Genomic DNA, 21,717 nt, shown 5'->3' on the forward strand with positions numbered 1-21,717 from the left:
ATAAGCATTTTGATCAACAATTTCTTCTGGCGAGACATTGTTGATCAACAGAAGCGTTATTACGACCAACAAAAAATTTGTTGATCAACATAGTGGAAAAAAAAACAACCCAAAAATAACATTGTTGTTTGTCAAACCTGTTGGTTAAACTTAAGCACGAACTCCGAAGTGTGAATATCATGTGAAAATTTGGCCATACCAAATTCAAACGAAAAACTCGGGTCTTTGTCGATCCAAAAAAGGGCAAACAATTATTTTTGTTCTTTTAGATTGAAGCTGCTATCATTAAGTTTTTGGACTAAGAAGGCCTAAATGCAAAAAGTAAAATTGTTTTCCACTGCCTCACAATTGTTTTCCACGGCCTCACAAAAGGCAAAACACATTTTGCCCAGGCGACTTGAGAACTACACCCGTAAGTTCTTGGGCAAAAAGATCCTAATGCATAGTGTATAAATGGAAACAAATTTATTGATTAGTCTAGAATAGGGTTTGAAAAGGGGCCAAGCACATGTCAATAACCTTTCTTGAACAGATAGAAACTTACACACGTAGGTTGTTCCGAAATTCCTGAATTCCGAAAATACGAAATTCCTGGAGCCAAGGGTATTTACCAAATAGCACATGCCAATCATTTTTTTGAACGGATAGAAACTTACACGCGTAGGTTGTTCCGAAATTCCTGGATTCTGAAAATACGAAATTCCTGGAGCCAAGGGTATTTACCAAATAGCACATGCCAATAACCTTTCTTGAACAGATAGAAACTTGCACGCGCAGGTTGTTCCGAAATTCCTGAATTCCGAAAATACGAAATTCATGGAGCCAAGGATATTTACCAAATAACCCCCATTGCACTTCCTGGCTGAAGGGCCAAGAAACGGAGATCAGCACCGCCGGTACGGACTGTAAAGTCTAATGCCGTATCCTTTACCCTTTTTTTTTATTTACCAAATAGCACATACCAATAACCTTTTTTGAACGGATAGAAACTTACACGCGTAGGTTCCCGGGCAAACACTTTTTTTCGATCAGCATGAAATTTATATAAGAAATTCCTGGATTCAAGGGTATTTACCAAATAAAGATTCCGGAACATTTAAGGAACGGCAACAACCGTCTACATTGGTCAACTATGCACATTCTTTATTTACTTGCACTATCAAAGAATCTTATGGGCCCTGTGTATGAACGGTATATGTTTCATATTTTATTAACATATATCTGCAATAAATATAATAACAACCGTCTATATTGGTCAACTATGCAAATTCTTTATTTGGAGATTACTTGCACTATCAAAGAATCTTATGGGTCCTGTATATGAACGTTTTCATATTTTATTCATATTTTATTTTATTAAATATTTTATTTTAGTGTATTATATTTCATATTTTATATTTTATTATATACCTTATATATTATATATTACTCGTTAATAAATGACCTTTTTGCTTCAGTAAACACTTACAGAATAAGGGAAAAAGTCTAGTGAGAGCTGAGAGAGGGGGATCCCCCTCATGTAAGAAGCAGTTTCTGTTTGATGTTCCTCGTTGATTTCATTTGAAAAACGGTTTTTAAACATATTTTATTAACATATATCTGCAATAAATATTAATTACAAGTCCAATACATTACATTTCAAAAAGTAATTTGTTACGTGGAAAACAATACAAATAACGACAAAAACATCTAATAGCCTTACCGGTGAACGGAATTAAAAAAAAAATTAAATTTAGGCGGTGTAGGTTACATGTCCAATGTTTGATTCCAACCACTCAGGCTACTAAATCTAGTACCCGTGTAGAATTATGTCAATTGTATTTAAATAACTAATTTAAAATTTCAACCGGAAACCCTGATGATAATCCACAGCCCTCAAATGAGGGGGTCACTACAGAAAAGAAAAATTGAGCGTGTGTGATGGAAGCGGCGGACATGGGCTAGATGGGATCATAGTCAAATGATAATAGTATGAGTATTGATGAAGCACAAGGTTTATAGCTTGAGCAGCGGCTTTACCATTCATGGCCTAAAGATCCGTGCACCTTGGATCAATGACTCTGGGTTTCAGGCCGGCATCTGAATTCTGGTGGATAAATAAAAGGTCTTACCGGAGGTCTTAGACAGTCGCTTCGGTTTTGTTGCGGATCTTAGTTAAAAATGCATTACTTCGTTTGGTAAAATGGTGTTTAAAATACCTAAAAGCTGTTTATAAACTGGTAATTATGCAATGGACTTAGAAAGATTCTAACAGATTAAAGATTCTAACATCTAGAAACAAACACAGGAAACATGCCTTATAATAACTGTAGCGTTTTTGACCAAAAGCAGAATTTTTATGCATATCAAAAGAAGTTTGACGAAGAAACACGCAATTGCGAACGTATTCTGATACTGAAAATCGAAAGAAACAGATATATAGAAACAAAGATATAGAAAGATATAGAAAGAAACAGATAAATGAGAGAAATAGAAAAGCAGACTACTTGATAGAATTTTCAGATTGAAGATAATTTTTGCGAATTATTTAGAATTCGACCTAAGTATTAAGAGTGAATTGCAAAGGCATCTTCTTTCATTGTATGAAATCTACCATCAGTAATAGGTTATGAAGGGACGTGTTAGAGCCTCTAAAGATTCTAACAGGAGTCAAATAATGCATCGGCATCAGCACCAAGAAATCACGTCAACTGATCAGTAGAAGATCATCGTGTGAAGCACTAGTTGGTTTTCTTCAAAATATGCGGAATCCTTATTTCACGTCAACCAATCAACAAAAAATTTTTCTGTTGGCCAATAGTTGATTGGTTTCTATTACGGATAACAGCTAAGCCCCTCCCTCTCTCCCCAAGGTAAGAAGTGCTTCTAATAAATAAAAGCTTGTTTCTGTAACATAGAAAATGAGTCATTGGTTTTACTTTCAGAGGTGTTTAAAATTTCGAGATCAATCACCTCCAAACGATCTATCTTTTAGTCAGAAATACAAGCCAGAATTCAACTGAAGACATCGGTTGACCACTTGAAACTGGTCACACGGTTAGTGGGATTTGGTACTCTTTAAAATTTTGTCGCAGGACCGTCGATAGGTCACTTTTAGTCAAATATAAAAGCTAGAAATACATAAGTGATGTTGTTTGATCTTTTAGCACTTGCCATTCTGTAAAACATAGTCACAATGATATCTCTAGGTTACTTTTAGCCAAATTATATATTAAAAATCGTTTTTCAAATGAAATCAACGAGGAACATCAAACAGAAACTGCTTCTTATATGAGGAGGATCCCTCTCCCCAGTTCTCGCTCTTTATGCATAAGCTAGACTTTTTCTCTTATTCTGTACATGTTTACTGAAGCACAAAGGTCATTTAATTGGAGTAAGAACTTTTTCGAAGGACTAAAAAACTTTAGCCTAGCGAGCAAGGATTGAGAAACAGGCAGATACTTCACGTAACGACCAATATCTAACAGCCTTACCGGCGAATGGAATATAATAAACATAAAACCAGGCGGTATATCTTGCATGTTTGGCGGAGTAAACATATACGATAGAATATTAATGGTAAGTCTAGCACATTTAGAGAAGTAATTCAGAGGGCGAGATGGTGAAATAAATTTCAGAAGAGATGGCGAATAGAAAAAGTTTTACTTCTGCAACAATTTTACTGTGAAGTAAATCTAGATGCGTTCCAACAATTCATCTGGCCTAAAAAATGTAACTTTAGTTTCTTATATTTTCCATACAATTAAGATATTTTTTTCAGATTTACGGAAGACCGATTTACACTGAGCCACAAATACCCTAATAATCTTACCCACGAATGGAAGATAAAAACATGGAATCCAGGCGGTACATCTTGCATGTTTTGGTGGAATAAACATATGCGATAAAATACTAGTGGTAAGATTAGTACATTTTGAAAAGTAATTTAGAACGTGGAAGACCCATTCACACTGAATGAGTAATATCTAATAGCGTTACCGGCGAAAAGGAAAATGAAGAAAAAAAAATGAAATCCAGAAGGTAAAAATTGCATATTTTATGAGCATATTACAATAATAAAATGGTAATGGTAAGTTCAATACATTTCAAAAAGTGATTTGATACGCGGGAGACCAATTCAATAGTCATACCAGTGAGTGGAAACAAAAACAGGAAATCTGTTTCCTGTACATATTCCAAAAACAATTATTTGTCATATGGTGTCATAAGGCCACATATTTTCCATATTCTATAAATAAATAACAGTAATAAAATACTAAGGCTTAATCTAACACATTTCGAAAGGTAATTTGGTTCATGGGAAACCAATTCACATAAAGGCATGACATCTAATAGTCTTACAGGCAAACGGAATTAAAAAAAAAACAACAAAAAACAAAACAAACATGATGTATGTTTCATGAACTGTATATGTTTCATATTTTATGTACATATAATAGTAATTAAACAAAAAAAGCAAGTTTTTTTTAACTGAAAGTAAGGAGCGTCATTAAAACGTAAAACGAACAGAAATTACTTCCTATATGAAAGGGGCTGCCCCCTCCTCAACGCTCCGCTATTTACGCTAAAGTTTGACTCTTTCTCTCAACTCTACTTCTTAAAACAGTAAAAAGCTTTAGCTTAAAGAGCGGGGCGTTGATGAGGGAGCAGCCATTTCATATACGAAGCAATTTCTGTTCGTTTTACGTTTTAATGTCGCTCCTTACTTTCAGCTAAAAAAAATTGTTTGTTTCTTTGTTTAATTACTGAACGTTTTTGAATTAATGCATGTTTTGATTTTGGCTCTCCGCAGATGAACAAATTAAAACAAAATTTGCATTTTTATTTTTTTGGCTAAATGACTTTCTCTTAGTTTTGGTCAAATGATTTTGAGAAAAAAGGAGCGAGGGAGGAGGCCTAGTTGCCCTCCAATGTTTTGGTTACTTAAAAAAGCAACTAGAACTTCTAATTTTTAACGAACGTTTTTATTAGTAAAAGATATACGTAACTTACGAGTTAGCTTACGTAACAAACTTCAATATTTGTATGTTTTTATTACGTATATGAGGGGGTTCACCCCCTTGTCAGTATCTCGCTCTTTACACTAAAGCTTAAATTTTGTTCAAATTCCTTAAGAATGGCCCCTGAATCACAAAGGCCATAGAATAAATAGTGGAAATTACTAAAAATCTTTAGTGTAAAGAGCGAGGTATTAGAAGGAGTTGAACCCCTGATATGCGTACTAATTTCTGTTTGTTTTAAGTTTTAATGCTGCTCCTTACTTTCAGTTGAAATTTTTTTTCATATTTATATTTTCATTGTTTTTTTTTAAATAATGCTAGAAAATCCTGCACTCCATTCATGGAAATTTTCTTTCCCTATGACAAATTCCTCTCTGGAAAGTTTCCCCAAAATATCCCCCTCTTCTCAACCCCTTCCCCCAAGCAAAAAATCCCCCTGAAAACGTCTGTACACTTCCCAATAACCATTACTATATGTAAGCACTGGTCAAAGTTTGTAACTTGTAGCCCCTCCCACGGGGACTTTGAAGGAATAAGTCGTCCCCAAAGACAAAGTTATAAGGTCTTTCGACTATGCTGAATAAAATGGCTATATCAGAATTTTGATCCGGTGACTTTTGGAAAATAATTAGCGTGGGATGGGGCATAGGCACCCTCTAATTTTTTGGTCACTTAAAAAGGGCACTAGAACTTTTCATTTCCGTTAAAATGAACCCTATCGCAACATTCTAGGACCACCGGTTCAATACAATCACTCCTGGGAAAAAAACAAACAAAAATACAAATAAATACGCATCCATGATCTGCCTTCTGGCTAAAAGTACAAAATTCCACATTTTTGTAGATAAGAGCTGAAACTTCTGCAGTAGAGTTATCTGATACACTGAATCTGATAGTGTGATCTGATAGTCTGATTTTCGTGAAGATTCTATGACTTTTACGGGGTGTTTCCCCCTGTTTTCTAAAATAAGCCAAATTTTCTCAGGCTCGTAACTTTTGATGGTTAACACTAAACTTTATGAAATATATTTGAAATCAGCATTAAAATGTGATTCTTTTGATGTAGCTATTGGTATCAAATTCCGCTTTTTAGAGTTTTGGTTACTATTGAGCCGGGTCACTCCTTACTACAGTTCATCACTACGAGCTGTTTGATTAATATTAATTGAAAGTCTAATACATTACATTTCGAAAAGTAATTTGGTACGTAGAAAACAAATTCAAATAACGATAAACATCTAATAGTCTTACAGGCGAAAGGAACTAAAAAAAAAAATTAAATCTAGGCGGTATAAGTTATATATTTCATGAATAAATAGCCGTAATAGAATAGTATGGATAAATCGATATAATTTGAAAAGTATTTCTGAAAACGAAAAACCGATTCACATTGAACTACAAATACCTAATAATCTTACCCGCGAATGGAAGATAAAAAACATGAAATCCAGGCGGTACATCTTGACTCCCACTTTCATCAATAACCTCTTCCTGTGGAATAAGGGCCACTAGGCTGGGCACAGAATTTGAATTTGCAATCATCCTACAGATAGCAACCTTATTTTGAACTTGCAAGCGTTCAAGAAGAGCTACAAAAAATGATCGACTCCCTAGAAATATATGAATAACCATTCTATATAAATATATAATATATATTTCTATATATAAATATTCTATATTTTATATTCTGCAAAAGTTCAATATATAAATATTCTATATTAAACATATAATTCTAGGGAGCCATATTAATGACTCCCTAGAAAAAATACAGAATATATTTTACCAAGTGCAAAACATATATGCGAGAAATTTTTTCACAGGCAATTAGATATTTCTCGACCTGGCATTGAATTAAAAAAAAAAAGCCAAAATCGATGAATTACAATTATATCGATGAATTATATAGAACTATATAGAATTAACAGGAACTAGTAACAAAACATTAAGATTTTGAGATGACACGATTTGCAAGGGGCAGTAGCATACGCATACATCTACGGATTTTTTTTTATAATGAAGGTTTTTTTTTTTTTGGGGGGGGGGGGCAATTTTGCTTTTAAAAAAGATCAACGAGAATACAAAAACGCATTTTTATTAAAAACAAAGGTAAAATTGCCTCATTTAATATAAAAAGGGACCAAATCACACAGAAGAAGCCTTTCTGCTTCTAAAAAAAAAAAAAATGCATTTTTAAAATTCTAGAGGGGAGAAAAATACTCCTATCCCCCAATTGACTTCCCTGGGCATGATTGATCGAAATAAGAGGGTTCTTACCCCTCTGAAAGTAAAATTATGCACAGCAAAGTAACCTTCAAAGTTATTCCAAAAGATGACGATTATTCTAAAAACTTGTTAGTAGCAACGTCCAGTTTTATCCAAAGCCAACCTGAAAAAGGAGCTTTTTTGGTCCGCTTATCCATAAGTTTATATAGGTTAAGACTAAGACTCCGTAAAGACTCCGTAAGACCCCCGTAAGAATCCTTAAGTTTATGAGGTTTATCAGTAAGTTTAAAAGCCTAGCAACAAAGAAAAAGAAGCCTTCAAATATATCTTTAGTAAATTTTTGGTAACTAACAGAACCTTTATAAGTACAAAGTTGGGCTATTCCTTCTCAATGGGCGTCAAAATACCTTTTCTTCACTCATAAGTGGACTTTTCCGTATCAACTTAGGATCTACTACTACTACTACTACTACTACTACTACTACTACTACTACTACTACTACTACTACTAATAATAATAATAATAATAACTCACTGCAGCACCAAGCCGCCTGAGGCCAACACAGCTACGCACGCTCCTCCTCCAACCTAATCTATTTAAAGCCTCCCTCTTTACACCTTCCCAGGAAGTTCCCATTTCCTTTAAATCTTTATTTATGACATCCTCCCGACCCAGACAAGGACGACCTGCTTTCCGTGTAGCAGTCTAAAAAAATAGAGGGTGCAGGGTTCCACCAAGATGTCATAATGGGCATGGGGCATACAAGAGAAAGAGATTGGGATGATAATGGATATTGATGGTACTCACCAGCTATCATTGATGTTAATACGAGATAGGCCCAAGACTAGACGTAAACGTAAATAGGAAGTCGCAGAGAAAAAATAGAATGATGTTAAACAGAGACTCCTGTTAACTGATTTTTAAACTCAGCTAAATCTGTTTCAGACTTTCATGCAGAGCTTATGGGGGAAGAGGGAAGAAGGAGGGTCAACAGAGGTAGTCGCCCCGGGCACCATGGCGTGGGGGTTGCTTTGACTTGGGAATTGCCAAAAAACATCTAATTTTCCACTTTGATTCGGGTTTTTTCGGTTATGTTTAATTCAAGAGGGGGTTACTATAATTAGTTTTTCACCGGGCACCACCAACCCTAAGAACGGCTTTGCTTTCATGTAAGTATAAATTATAATTGCTCCTCTTGGTTGATCGTCTGTTAAATGTCAATTATCTTAATAAAACAAGTACAAATAATATGGGTGGCTCACTACAGAAATTGTAACATAATTTAATGTAAACACTTGAAATTGAAGGAAATCTTTTGTTTTCTCTCGATCAGAGGCGATTTGTGGAGGTCTGACAACAGTGGTTTGCGCTCAATAAAACCTATAAAAAATAACCCGAGAGAAATTAACTGCCTCTCCAAAATTTGGAAATTTTACACAGATTTAAATTCATAAAAGTAGTGTTGCCAGGAAGTAGGTGTTTTCTTTCCAAAGTTTAGGTAAGGCCAGCACCAAAAATTTTTCAAGATTTTTTTTTTTACCTAGAAAAACGCTGATATCAGCTCCAAACAAATTACCATTTGAGCAATTCGGTCACTTTAGGAGTTCCTTATCATGCCACCTTCTATGCCATGCTCTTTGTGAAAATGGGACGCAAAATATCACTGTGTTTTCAGTCAGATTTCGCAGTCAAACCACAAATTATCGAAAGCTCTTGATGGTACCTAGCCCCCTAGGAAAATTCACTAATGAGCCCATTGTCTTTTTGACGGTCAGCCAACAAGACAAAATGGCTAAGACTCGCAAAATGATTAAAGCTTATGATTGGCCTTAAATAGAATTTTAGCCACAGTATATACGTCAATTCTTGAAAACATTCTGACTATGGAGAAAATAGAGGTAATTTTCGAAATCATGTCACTAATTCACATGTAAAACACCAAAAAGTTTCCTTGTAATTATCAAAAACTTTAATTTTGCAAACCTCTATTTCAATTACCGGCAGTTACCATTATTTTGTTACTTACCATAATTACCACTACTATTTGGTACTTACCATAATTACCATTACTTTGGCAGTATGCTACAAAATGTATTAATTTTCTCTTATTTAAAACTGATTATTGTGATGCTAGTAATAGGAAGGAGAAAAAGTCTCACACCTCCTTCAATCTTCACCTCCGTCTTTGGCAAAATCAGGGACACGACTTTTTCTTGAAATTGATCAATAATTTATGGCTCTCCCAATTGTTTTTAAACTTAAACATTTGTGATTACAAACCTTTAACAATATTTTCCTCAGGGTATATGAAATCGCATGGTCTATGAAACCAGTGCCGCTTTATCATATCTTTAGGTTTGAACCCCAAAAGAAAGAGGCCGGGGTCTCCAAGTCTCCGCAGATGTCTGTGTTCGTCAACTCTCAAACGTATCCTAGCACCGCCAAACTCTTGATATTTTATAATATCCGATCTTCCTAGTTCTTCAGCTGTTATATCTTCCTACAACATAAAAGAATTGATATTACAATAATCAAGGACGGCACCAAGATCATGAAAAATATATTAAAGGTGCAAAATCTTGAAATATTAGGAAATTTTTGCTGCATTTTTCATACATAAAATAATCTTTCCCCCTACCCGCAAACTTCTTGCACGGGAGTCCTTTAGTATTTTAGAAGTCAGACATTATCACAATCCTATACTTTTTCAGCTCTATACACCATCGCAACGATTAATTTCTATTTGCTTTTGATTGTATTTGTTCTTTTCATAATTTTGACTATTTTTATTCTTTTTTATTTCAAACTAATTTATTGTTCATTTGAGTTCAATGTCTACCAAATTAATTTCCAAAAATTGAAATTTACAGCATTAACTCTTTTATCCAATAGTATCATCGAACTCGATTATTGCCAGCAGTTGCATTTTTGATGCTTTTTTTTACATTTCGAAATTTTGCACAAGCTTTTTTTCATTGATAAACTGCAAGCGTCATTTCATGAATTGAATATTACAAATTCTCAACGTAAAATTAAAAATTTTCAAAGCAGGACGTGTAGGCTTACATGAGAAACAATTAGAAATCTCTTAGATTTATCAATTAGAAATTCTGAATTTTTTGTGAATATTTTGATGATAATACCTAATTATGTTGCTTATCATTCAACATGGAAGTAAAACAAACGCTAACTTCCCAATCTATTTGTCGCAACCTGGTACACGGAACTCTATTCCAGAGAGCATTAGGGCATGGTGTCACACGAGACTATTTAAAAGTATTTGGCAATGGGCATAGGTTTTTTTTTTTTTTTTTTTTTTTTTTTTTTTTTTTTTTTTTTTTTTTTTTTTTTTTTTTTTTTTTTTTATAGAATGAGCAAATTGGTTTTCTTTCGTAGTTAACTAATAATCAATTATAGCTAAGCAGGGTCGTATCCAAGATGTTTATTCGGAGAGAAGAGGTGTCACAAGAATTTTGTTCGAGGGCAAAGTTTTGAAAACTTTTGGACCTGAATTTTAGAGCCAACTCACGAGTCAGATAAATATTTCGAGGGGGGGTCATATCAAACTTGGTACCACCCTCCTTCTGAATACACTGTTGCAGTTAAGCGTATATAATCACTTCACTATAAATGTTTTTGTGTCGTTCTTTCGAGATTATTAGCACTCTATTAGCAGACTATTAGCAGTCACAAGTGGGTAGTTATCAGGGCTGTATCCAAGATTAAATATAAAAAACAAGTTTTTTTAAATGAAAGTAAGGAACAACATTAAAACTTAAAACGAACAGAAATTACTCCGTATATGACAGGGGCTTTTCCTCCTCAACGCCCCGCTCTTTACGCTAAAGTTTGACTCTTTCTCTTAACTCTACTTTTTAAAACAGTAAGAAACTTTAGCGTAAAGAGCGGGGCGTTGAGGAGGAGAAGCCCCTGTCATATACGGAGTAATTTCTGTTCGTTTTAAGTTTTAATGTTGCTCCTTACTTTCATTTAAAAAAACTTGTTTTTTTCTATTTAATTTCTAGACATTTTTGAATTAATGCACGTTTGATCTTGGCTCTCCGCACATAAATAATTAAAACAAAATTTGCATATTAATTAATTGCAATTATCGGAAGACTTTGAGAAAAAGGAGTGAAGGAGGAGGCCAAGTTCCCCTCCAATTTTTTTATTACTTAAAAAGGCAAGTAGAACTTTTAATTTTTTACAAACGTTTTCATTGGTAAAAATTATACGTAACTTACGAATTAACTTACGTAACGAACTTCTATATTCGTATGTTTTTATTGCGTATATGAGGGGGTTCAACCCTCTTTGATACCTCGCTCTTTACACTAAAGCTTAAATATCCCGTTTAAGCTATAGTGACTTTGAGCTTTAAGCTTTAGAACTTAAATCACACTCTGAATCACAAAGGCCGTAGAATAAATAGTTGAAATTACTAAAAATACTTTAGCGTAAAGAGTGAGGTATAACGAGGAGGTAAACCCCTCATATGCGTAATAATTTTGTTCGTTTTAAGTTTTAATGCTGCTCCTTACTTTCAGTAGAAAAAAAACTTTTCATATTTATTTTTTCATTGTTTTTTCAAATAATGCTAGAAAATCCCGCGCCCCCTTCATTGAAATTCTCTTCCCCATGAAAAGTTCCTCCATGGAAATATCCTCCCACGTACCCCCTCCTCAAATCTCCCCCTAAACCAAAAAATCCCCCTGAAAACGTCTGTACACTTCCCAGTAACCATTACTATATGTAAACACAGGTCAAAGTTTGTAACTTGCAGCCCCTCCCACGGGGACTGCGGGGGAGTAAGTCGTCCCTAAAGACATAGCTATTAGGTTTTTCGCTATGGTGAATAAAATGGATATCTAAGAATTTTGATCCGGTGACTTTTGGGAAAAAATGAGTGTTGGAGGGGGCCTAGGTGCCCTCCAATTTTTTTGGTCACTTAAAAAGGGCACTAGAACTTTTAGTTTCCGTTAGAATGAGCCCTCTTTCGACATTCTAGGACCACTCAGTCGATACGATCACCCCTGGAAAAAAAGAAGACAACAAAAAAACAAATGAACACTCATCCGTGATCTGTCTTCTGGCAAAAAATGCGAAATTCCACATTTTTGTAGATAGAAGCTTGAAACTTCTGCAATCAGGTTCTCTGATACGCTGAATCTGATGGTGTGATTTTCGTTAAGATTGTATGACTTTTATGGGGTGTTTCCCCCTATTTTCTAAAATGAGGCAAATTTTCTCAGGGTCGTAACTTTCGATGGGTATAACTGATCTTGATGAAACTTGTATATTTAAAAACAGCATTAAAATGCGATTCTTTTGATGTAACTATTGGTATAAAAATTCAATTTTTTAGAGTTTCGGTTACTATTGAGCCGGGTCACTCCTTACTACAGTTCGTTACCACGAACTGTTTGATTTTTTTCCGGGGAGTTACAAAAAACTATTAAAAAAACGCATCACAAATTTGTTTATATTCATTTTTGTTATATTTTAACGAGACGAACACGTATTTCAGGTGGGGGGGGGGCAAACTCCAAATCAAGTAGGTTATAGTAGATTGCTGCATAGATTCAATGTGTAAATTGCTGAATAGATGTCCTGTCTATAATTAATGTACGAGTCACTTAAGGAATTCAGTTTACTAACAGATATAAATTATAAGAAAGAGAAACAGAGAAACTTAGAAGCATAAATCCAATATTTATACCTCAAACTGTGATGTTGTGTTTTGTTTACAAGTGTTAAGTGTTTTACGAATGTTTTTCCTTTCTGCCTTCGACAGGCCAGTTCTTAGAAGTCTGATTAGTTTTGTCAAGGAATCAAGTGTTCAATATTAAATCTTAAAATGTGGTCTTTCACTTATCCGAAATCAAATTCTCTTTATCTTTGTGGGGTTTGGCCCATAACGTGCATTAAAAGAGGTAGTATGGAAAAGAGGTTGTAACGGGTAAAAAGGTATAACCACAAATTTGGTTGTATAGATTCGTGGCACCACTCAGCCCCTTAGATTAATTGGGGTTCTCGGCTTCCCCGTAATCCTAAATTTTCTTGGATAACTGGGTAAATCTTATTCAACTTATCAAAAAAATTTGTTTTTTTTTACTGTTGCCTCCACCCTAAAAATAAATCCTGCTCACGTGCCCAGGCGGTGCCTAGGTACGTGATATCACTCACGTGCCCCACTTTCAGATTTGATCATTTCTATTTAGATTGATTATTCATTTTAGTTCCTGATTGCTTTATATTTGTTTATTCATCTATAATAATATGTTATTATCCAGTTTGATTATATATTTTAATATTAAAGTTTCAATTATTCATTTATATCAATTTCTGCCCGCTTAAATTTTGGCTATTATATGCACTTATTTTTGTTCCTTTTTGTTTTAATATCACTCACTTAATTTGCCTAAAATATTTTTGTGGATAAATGTGCCATTTTAATTTTTAACACAAATATATTCCCATCAAAAACAATCATCTTTAAGACATTTGAATGGGAACTTTAAACTTGATAAATCGTATAAATAAGAAGTCTTTTTGATATTAAAATTATTTGAAATATTTTTTGAACTAACTTTGAACATGTGGCGGAACCACCTTTAAGCGGAATGCAAGGGGTGAGGGGTTGGCGCCATTTTTTTTTTTTGAAAACAGCAAAAGATGAATAAAAAAAACAGAATAAAACAGACAATGAAAATAAAGGTCAGTTTCCGCATTTTCAGAAACATTGCTCTAGCGAGCAAATGCCTGTTATATTTTAACTTGAGTCACTTGCCACCCTTCCATTTTTTCTGTGTTTGTTTCTTAAATTTGATTTCTCTCTCTCTCTCTTTTGTACTCCACTGTTTACGTTATTGTATAAATGAATGAGAAAAAGTCTTATTTTTTACTTTATTTTTAGCATAAAGATGAAATGACCTATTTTTACTTCAAAAACGGCCGTTTTGTTCTTTTGTTCGTTTCCCTTATGTCTGTTTTTTTTTTTAATAGTTTCTCTAGGCTTATTAGACTAAGGTAAATATTTACTGATATAGTTTAATAAAATGGACCAAATATACAACAACACTAAACATCTCAAATTTTACTTTAAAATCTCCCCAGCAATGCTAAATATACTTTCACCTTAACCCAAGTAATGAAGTTGCTCATTTTACGCACTCACCGCTAAATGAAAGTACTGAAGTTACTGGCACTCAGCAGCACCATTGAAAGGGGCAGGGGTAGGCATTTTCACAGCCCTATTTTTTCCCGGGGGCGAAATTTCCACCACAAAGGGCCCTTTTTTGCTAAACAATCCATTCTGTCCAATTATTTTGAAATTACTGCACACCTATTAACCATTAATTTGCTTAAGATGAGATATTAGCAATAATTAGCATAAAGTGATAATCCATTCTCTCCAATTGTTATGAAATTACTGCACGCCTATTAACCATTAACCTACTTAAGGTATTATGAGACATTAGCATTAATTAGCATGGTCATTATCCTAGTGCAAACCGGGTTGGGCATGGATTGGAATCGGAGTGACAGAATTGTTTGTCAACCTGCTGATTAAAGATCTCGTTTGTTTGTTATCATGAATTTGCAGGAGCTCAAAAGCGGAAATTGGCAGCCATGAAGAAGGAGAAAGAGGCAAAAAATCAGTGTTCTCTGAGTTGATTGGATTAAGAAACAGAACCCGTGTGGACCGGTTCAGGAAGTAAGTGCAAATTTATGTATCTGTTCTTTTGGATTTCAGTTTTCTGTGCCACTCACAGTTTTGCGGACTAAAAGAAATGAATTTGCACGGAAAAGAACTTTCCGCATCACGGTTCACAAACTTTCGCAAATTAAGCAGGCTCTGTCGAGAATTACGGAAATCGTTATATGTAGGAAATATTGAATAAAAATTGAGCATATTACCTTAACAAAAGTAGGAAAAGGTGCAATCAGAAAATTCCAAACACCTTTCTGTATCTGTGTTAATGCAACAACAGTCTCGTTAGACCCGGGCCCAAGATAACGATTTTTTTTTTGGGGGGGGGGATCGCTGCTTGAAATGAAAAGTTATCCACACAAAAAAACAAGTATTTGGAAAACAAATTAAGGAAAAAATTATGTTTAAGGTAATATTTTTAGATCTTCTTTAAGAGGAAGGGGAGGGGGCCTTAACAAAACTTTACACAAATATTTAGTATTGAATTCTCAATGTTCATACTAATGAATAAGTATTTTTTAATATTTCAGCAGTTTTTTACCCCTTAATTAAAGAGTTTCGTCTCTTTTTTTGGTGAACATCTGGTGCTCCAATCGACGTTGCTCAATTCTGTACTAATAAGTGGCACAGAAAATTTCGGTAAGTAATACACCAAATGAAGAGATATAGAACTATGTCAGACATGTTTTTTTTACATCGCCGTTCATTAGTCGGATAATCACTTGTTCAAGTCATAGAATCCGTCGTCAGCTAGTTTATACTACAGGCCAGCTAACTCAGGCAAATTTGCATCTCAATTTATCGATTTCTGTGACTAATTGGCTTTTTTTCCAAGTATTTTGTTCACTCCAGGTAGGAGAACTGACAAAGATAATGACTCGAAGTTTTCTGCTTCCAGCGACTGAGCAGAATTTCCACAGCTCCAGAACAAGATTCCGGGCAGGAATTCCTTTGTGTTTGAACGAGCCCTAGCCGACTTAGTAATTGTCTAAAGTGCTTCCTACCGCATGAGTTTAGACTTTTAAAGTACCTATGTTGGAAAAGTGGCTTGGGAGATATTGATCTTTGTGAACAGTTTGGCGATTTTAAAACTACGAGAAGGCGACATCGACGATTTTGCTACAGCTGCTTGAGCGCAAGGTAACGCTATACAAAGACAGTGATAACAGGTCACTGCTTTCATTGCCGTCGCTTTCCAGTAGTGTCCTTAAGACCTCAGAAAAATCACGAAATGGATTTGAAAAAGGGTAGACTAAACTAGTAGGGGTGCTACACTGTTTACAAGTCAGACTAATAAGTATACGTTCTTTCAGGTTGAATTCAGTATCTCCACAACACATCACCGACACTTCGGCTTCTTCAAATGAAATGACGGTCCCTCACAACGATAAACCAGGAAAGAAGACACCGCAGAACCATTACGGCTGTCACAGGTCTGTCAGAGCCTTAGTTTCACCTCAAGACGAGGGAAATCACCGGTCCAGCGGCCCTGCGGATATTTCATTGTCCTCTGTCGATCAGCTATTCCAACCAATGGCACTAAATGCCCTGCACAAGTGACAGCAAACGACCAACCGAAACGGTCGCTCAACACTTTATATTATGAATAGGACCCGTGGCTGGAGTTCTTCGTCCAGGATGGTTTTGTTTACTGCTACTGCTGCATACACTTTGGTGACACATCTAGTTTTCCCGAGCAGAGTTACGAATCTGGACCTTTGTTAGATTTCGGCATGAGAAGATTGGAAACATCTCTAACGTTCTTCAAAAACATACTAGAAGTGACCACCATAAAGACAGTGCAATTTCATGGACGAAGTAAAAAAAGCGATACAACCATGGAGACGCAACAAATAGGTATCTGTTTCAATGACAGACCAAAATAAGGAAATCAAGTGGAGCGGGGAACATGAAAAAGCCATACTTAAAATAACAGGCCTATTGTAGGGACTCAGCACTGCCTTTAGGGGGCAAGACGAAATAGCATCCTCAACAAACAAGGGATATTTCATCGAGGCGTCCAATCTTTTCGTAGAGTACTCACATACACTCTTCAAAAAGCTGCAGAGACGGCACGGTCACTACACATCCCATTAATAACAGAACAGTTTTATTTCGACGATCAGTTCCAGGCTTCAGTGCAAGAAGAAAGAGCAGCTCGTCATTTTTCTTAGGTACTTCGACGAAAGAAAAGTAGAAGAAAGGCAGATCGGATATTATCACACGAAGAGCCTGGATGCCGAAAATCTAGCAAATTTCCATCACAACACAGTACCAAGAGTTGGATTCGATTGGAATTACTGCGACGAAGCAAGCACAATGAGCAGATCATTTAACAATCGGCATCAGTTGTTTGTTGAGACCCAGAAAGCTGTCGAACTGCCAGTTCTGGAGCAGGAAATAAGTGCTGTCACGCGATGGTCTTAGAGGTATCGATCAATGTTGAAGGTTAGACTTTGATATGAATATATTTTAGCTGTACTGTCTGCTGGAAATGAGGGAGCCAAGAGCATAGCAGGGCCAGAGGCAGCGAAGCTTCAGAAGAAGATGGAATCGTTCCTTGTTATCTTTCAATTGCACTACATAGAAAAATACGCGAGTGACAAACTCACTATCTCAGCAGCTCTAGGCCGTCGACTTGCTTATTTCTCGATGTCGTACCCTGATTCAGACCACAAGAAGCGAACTCGTCTACCTGTGTTCAGACCCTTCATTCTTTTCAGTTTATGAAAAGGCAAATGAGTTTGCGACAAAACTCGAAACCAAAGCAACTGCTGTGAATTAACCGACGACCGGATCCTCCTCTGTTGGCCAGAAAGGACGACCTAAAAGAACCTAAAAGATCATCAACCATCTGAAACAATTTGTGACAAATTTGACGCTAGGAAAGAAATTCTTTTAATCTAGCAATCTGACTGCTATTTCGGCGGATAAAATGAAGCGAGAGTACTTAAAGACTTTCGACCATTAACAAGCTGAATTTGACAGAACGTTCATAAATAACTTGCCAGTACCGAACACACTCGAACCCTTGGGTTCGAGCAAAACCAAGTTTATGGACACATAGTTGCTCAAGCATTTCTCTGCTCTTTACGGTGAGTTGGACACCAATGACATCCTTCTCGAATCTAAAGTTTGTATTACTAAGCATTTCTTAATCGATGAAAAGAAAAAGCCCAAAAACTTCTTGGACATTGTCGACCACTTTCAGCCACTACCAGTGGCTGTAATTACTCAGAAGTAATTAAAGCACTTCGTATTGCTGCCACACTCCCTGTGACAACAGTGAGCAATTGGCGAATGTTTTCTGGCTTAGGAATAGTAAAAAGCTATCTGCAGTCTACGACAGAACATGATCGTATCAGTCACCCCCTTTGATATTGGCAGAAAAGGATTTATTTAAAAAAAAAAAACAAAAAAAAAAACAACAACTTGGATTACAACCAGCTTATAAATCAGTCTTAGAGGTCAGTGTGGTTGAGTTCCAGATTCAGTTACAGTACATTTCTAAGCGACATGGGTGCTGAAAATGCGTTTTTAATTAGAAAATTCTATCGATGTGCTCCAAAAACCATTTTTTTACACGACACGAAGCGAATCACTTGGGGGGGGGGATGGAGTTCTTGACCATACCAAGATTTGACCCAAATGGCATCTCTGCTGCCAGTAAGAGATGCATGAATACAATTTGACATAATTTTGGCTAAGTGTAAAAGAAGCTACAACAAAATCCTAGCAGATTAGAATATTCTTATCTGATACTCATTTTTCACTCAAGTGGGCAGGAAATAGCTCCTAATTGCTTCTCTGGACCCTAAAAATCGCTCTTCCTACGCAAACCACATTTGTAATCCTAGCATACTGGCAATAATAGTTCATCCGCAAACATATCGTGCCACGGAACTTGGAAAACAAGCTGCATTCTTGACCTGTGATCAGAGCCGTTTCTAGGGTTGATAGTGCCTGGGAAAATTTAATTAAAGCTTGCCTCTCCCGTCTATAATATAAGCAAAACAAAAAGTCAAATCATAGTAAAACATTTGATCAAAGTGGCTAATCTCCAAATTGTCCCCCCCCCAGCTGCGGCACCTAAGGTATCTGACCCAGTCCCAGTCTCGACAGAGATATGATTTCACTAGGATTTTAGCAAATTCTTCTATGCTTTTCTGCTCGGAAATGGATTGCCAGAAGAGTGAGGAGTTAGACTGAGGAGCGAAATCTCTACTGATTATTTAGTTTTATAAGTTGCAAGATCCAAAACACCAGCACTTGTGAAAAGCATTACGCTATAACAACTGGCCGATAAATAAACCTTAAGCAGAATATACCTTAAGATTGAACCAGTCATAACACCGATATATGAAGCCTGACAAAATAACTGAGATCCTTTGATCATCAGTATGCGAACGCCTCAAAGCTGTTGACGTACACCTTACACATCCTTTAAATTATGGTGTCTCTCGTGATGAATTTTTGTTTCATCACTCGTAACTTAATGGATCTATTGGAAAAAATATTGCAAGACACAAACAACTATACCAGAGGTTTCAATTAAAATGCAAAAAGGGAAATATGATGCAAATCAACGTGCTTCTTCAGTGGGACAACCACCTTCAAACGTGCAGCTCATTTTTACTGTTACAGATGCTGTGAATTATAGTCGGTTCACCCCTCAGACATGTAATGAAGTATGCATTTTTCTTGGTTCCATTGCAACTGAACTTTCGTATAACTAAACTCCAAGCAACTGAACCTCTGTAACTGAGCCCCCGTGCGTCTAAGCCCACGTGCAATTGAGCCCCCGTGCAATTGACCCCACTCCTGCAACTGAACTCTCTGGTAGCTGAACCCTAGTTCAACTGAACCCAATTTAATTGACGCTCCGTACAACTGAATAGTCGTGCTACTGAATCCTCGTAAAAATGAACTTCTTTTAAATGAAAACCCACGCCCCTGACCCCTTGTGTCTTTGAACCCCTGTTTAGCTGGACCCTCGTGAGACTCAGCCTATGTAAAACTCATCCTCATTAAACTAGACCTTCGTGCAAATGAATAGACCCACATGGAACTTAGCCCACGTGCAGCTCGACCCCATTCAACTGAAACTTCAACCTAACAAATAAATCTGGCTTTCATGGTTTGTGACGTCCAATTTTCTTTTTATTGTGACAACGGAACAGAGGTTTCTTTGATGAAAGATCTTGACAGGTACTTATTTTATGGCATTAACAAACAAAGAGTTACAACAAGGTAGAGCATGTAACGATTCCAGCTTGTGTTTTAACCCTTAATATTACCTCACACGGTAGAATTCGGAGAAACCAGCGCTTTACTGAAAGCACAATGCACAACTGAAAAGACAGGATGTGTCTTAGAAGAAAGAAATTCTTTAACTAGCCAGCACAAAATAAAAGACTACTTTTCTCAAAGCTTTTTTTTCTACTTGCAAAGGTGACTAGGAAAGGGAGTATTCGAGACAGGGATTTTCAACACTAGTTTAGTAGTTTTTGATCCTAGAGATTTTAGAGGTAGAACTTTTATGATTTCAAGCCTTTGCACTCCAGAAACGACATTAAAATCCCATTTTGGTGCCATAGGGCACTTCATGATATTGTTTTCATGACAAAATTATAAAAAGTGCGTAAATGCGAATATCAGGTCTCCCACTAGATGGGGGATTCTTTGTGAAAAATATGAACTTTATGAGCTTTTAACAACAAAAATATGAGCTTCTTGAACTTTTGAAGGAGCATTTTATGAACCAATTATGAGCCTAAATTTACGATATGTGCACTTCACAAACTGTCCCTTGACACAAAAAGTGGTAGTGGGTGTTTTCATCACTGGTGCACATATTCTCATTGCTATAAGGACTTCTCTTCAGCCTGTCAAGATCGCTTAGCTTCCAGGTATAATTTAAAGCTCTGGCACAGATTTCGCCCCAAATTCAATAGATCTCTGGCAAAAGGGACTAACTCAGGCCTGTACTCAAACTTCTTTGGAGTGTCAGAGACTATCAGTCTAGCACAGCATTTTCACTTTCATCGATGATTTTTCCTTGTGCAAGGGTTCAGTTTAATGGAGTTCATTTACACAAAGCTTCAGTTTCACGAGGGTCCAGTTACGAGGGGGTTCAGCTGCACCTGAGTTCAGATATACGAGGGTGCAGCAGTTACTTGGGGTTCAGTGACAAGCACGAATTTGTTCTTACTCTTAATTCTGACTATATTTTTCCGTCAAATGAAACGGTTGTAAAACAACGTACCAAAAATGTAGTCAGTTTAAAAAAATACCGACCATTGTGTGCACGTCAGGATGCACGTCAGGACGTCAGGATGGACCACGACTATAAACACAGTTTGAAGTCGACACTGTAAGGCCAACACCGTTATAACGTCAGCACAGTTCGTTTTTTTTTCTTTTTTTTGTAAAACAAGAATTTTGTCAAATGCCTTCCCTTTTATGGAACAAGAAAGAAAGATGGAGAAAGGAGAGAGAGAGAGAGAGAGAGAGAGAGAGAGAGAGAGAGAGAGAGAGAGAGAGAGAGAGAGAGAGAGAGAGAGAGAGAGAGAGAGAGAGAGAGAGAGAGAAAGAGAAAGAGAAAGAGAGAGAGAGAAAGAGACAGGTAGAACACGCTTACCAAGTTTTCCCCCATAGTATATTTGGTTGTAACTGTTTCCAGAACTTCGTTTGTCCTTCGATCCAATTTTACTTTTTTAGGAAGATATGCTCCCCTGCAAAGCAAAGCAAAAGAAATGAACTTCATCAGAAGGCTACAA

The 21,717-nt window shown here is 36.2% G+C and overlaps 1 protein-coding gene across 1 annotated transcript in view; it reads right to left on the minus strand.

Annotated features, from left to right (window-relative positions):
* Positions 1 to 21,717, minus strand: part of LOC136026581 (X-ray repair cross-complementing protein 5-like) — a 98,211-nt gene that overhangs the window by 18,779 nt on the left and 57,715 nt on the right. The window contains exons 7-9 of the mRNA XM_065703289.1: positions 21,579 to 21,672; positions 9,505 to 9,724; positions 6,419 to 6,610 (exon numbers count right to left, since the gene is read on the minus strand). Of these exons, the coding sequence (XP_065559361.1) occupies positions 6,419 to 6,610; positions 9,505 to 9,724; positions 21,579 to 21,672 (506 nt within the window). The remainder of the gene's footprint in view (positions 1 to 6,418; positions 6,611 to 9,504; positions 9,725 to 21,578; positions 21,673 to 21,717) is intronic.

This window comes from Artemia franciscana, chromosome 4 (assembly GCF_032884065.1).
Source record: "Artemia franciscana chromosome 4, ASM3288406v1, whole genome shotgun sequence".
NCBI lineage: Eukaryota > Metazoa > Arthropoda > Branchiopoda > Anostraca > Artemiidae > Artemia > Artemia franciscana.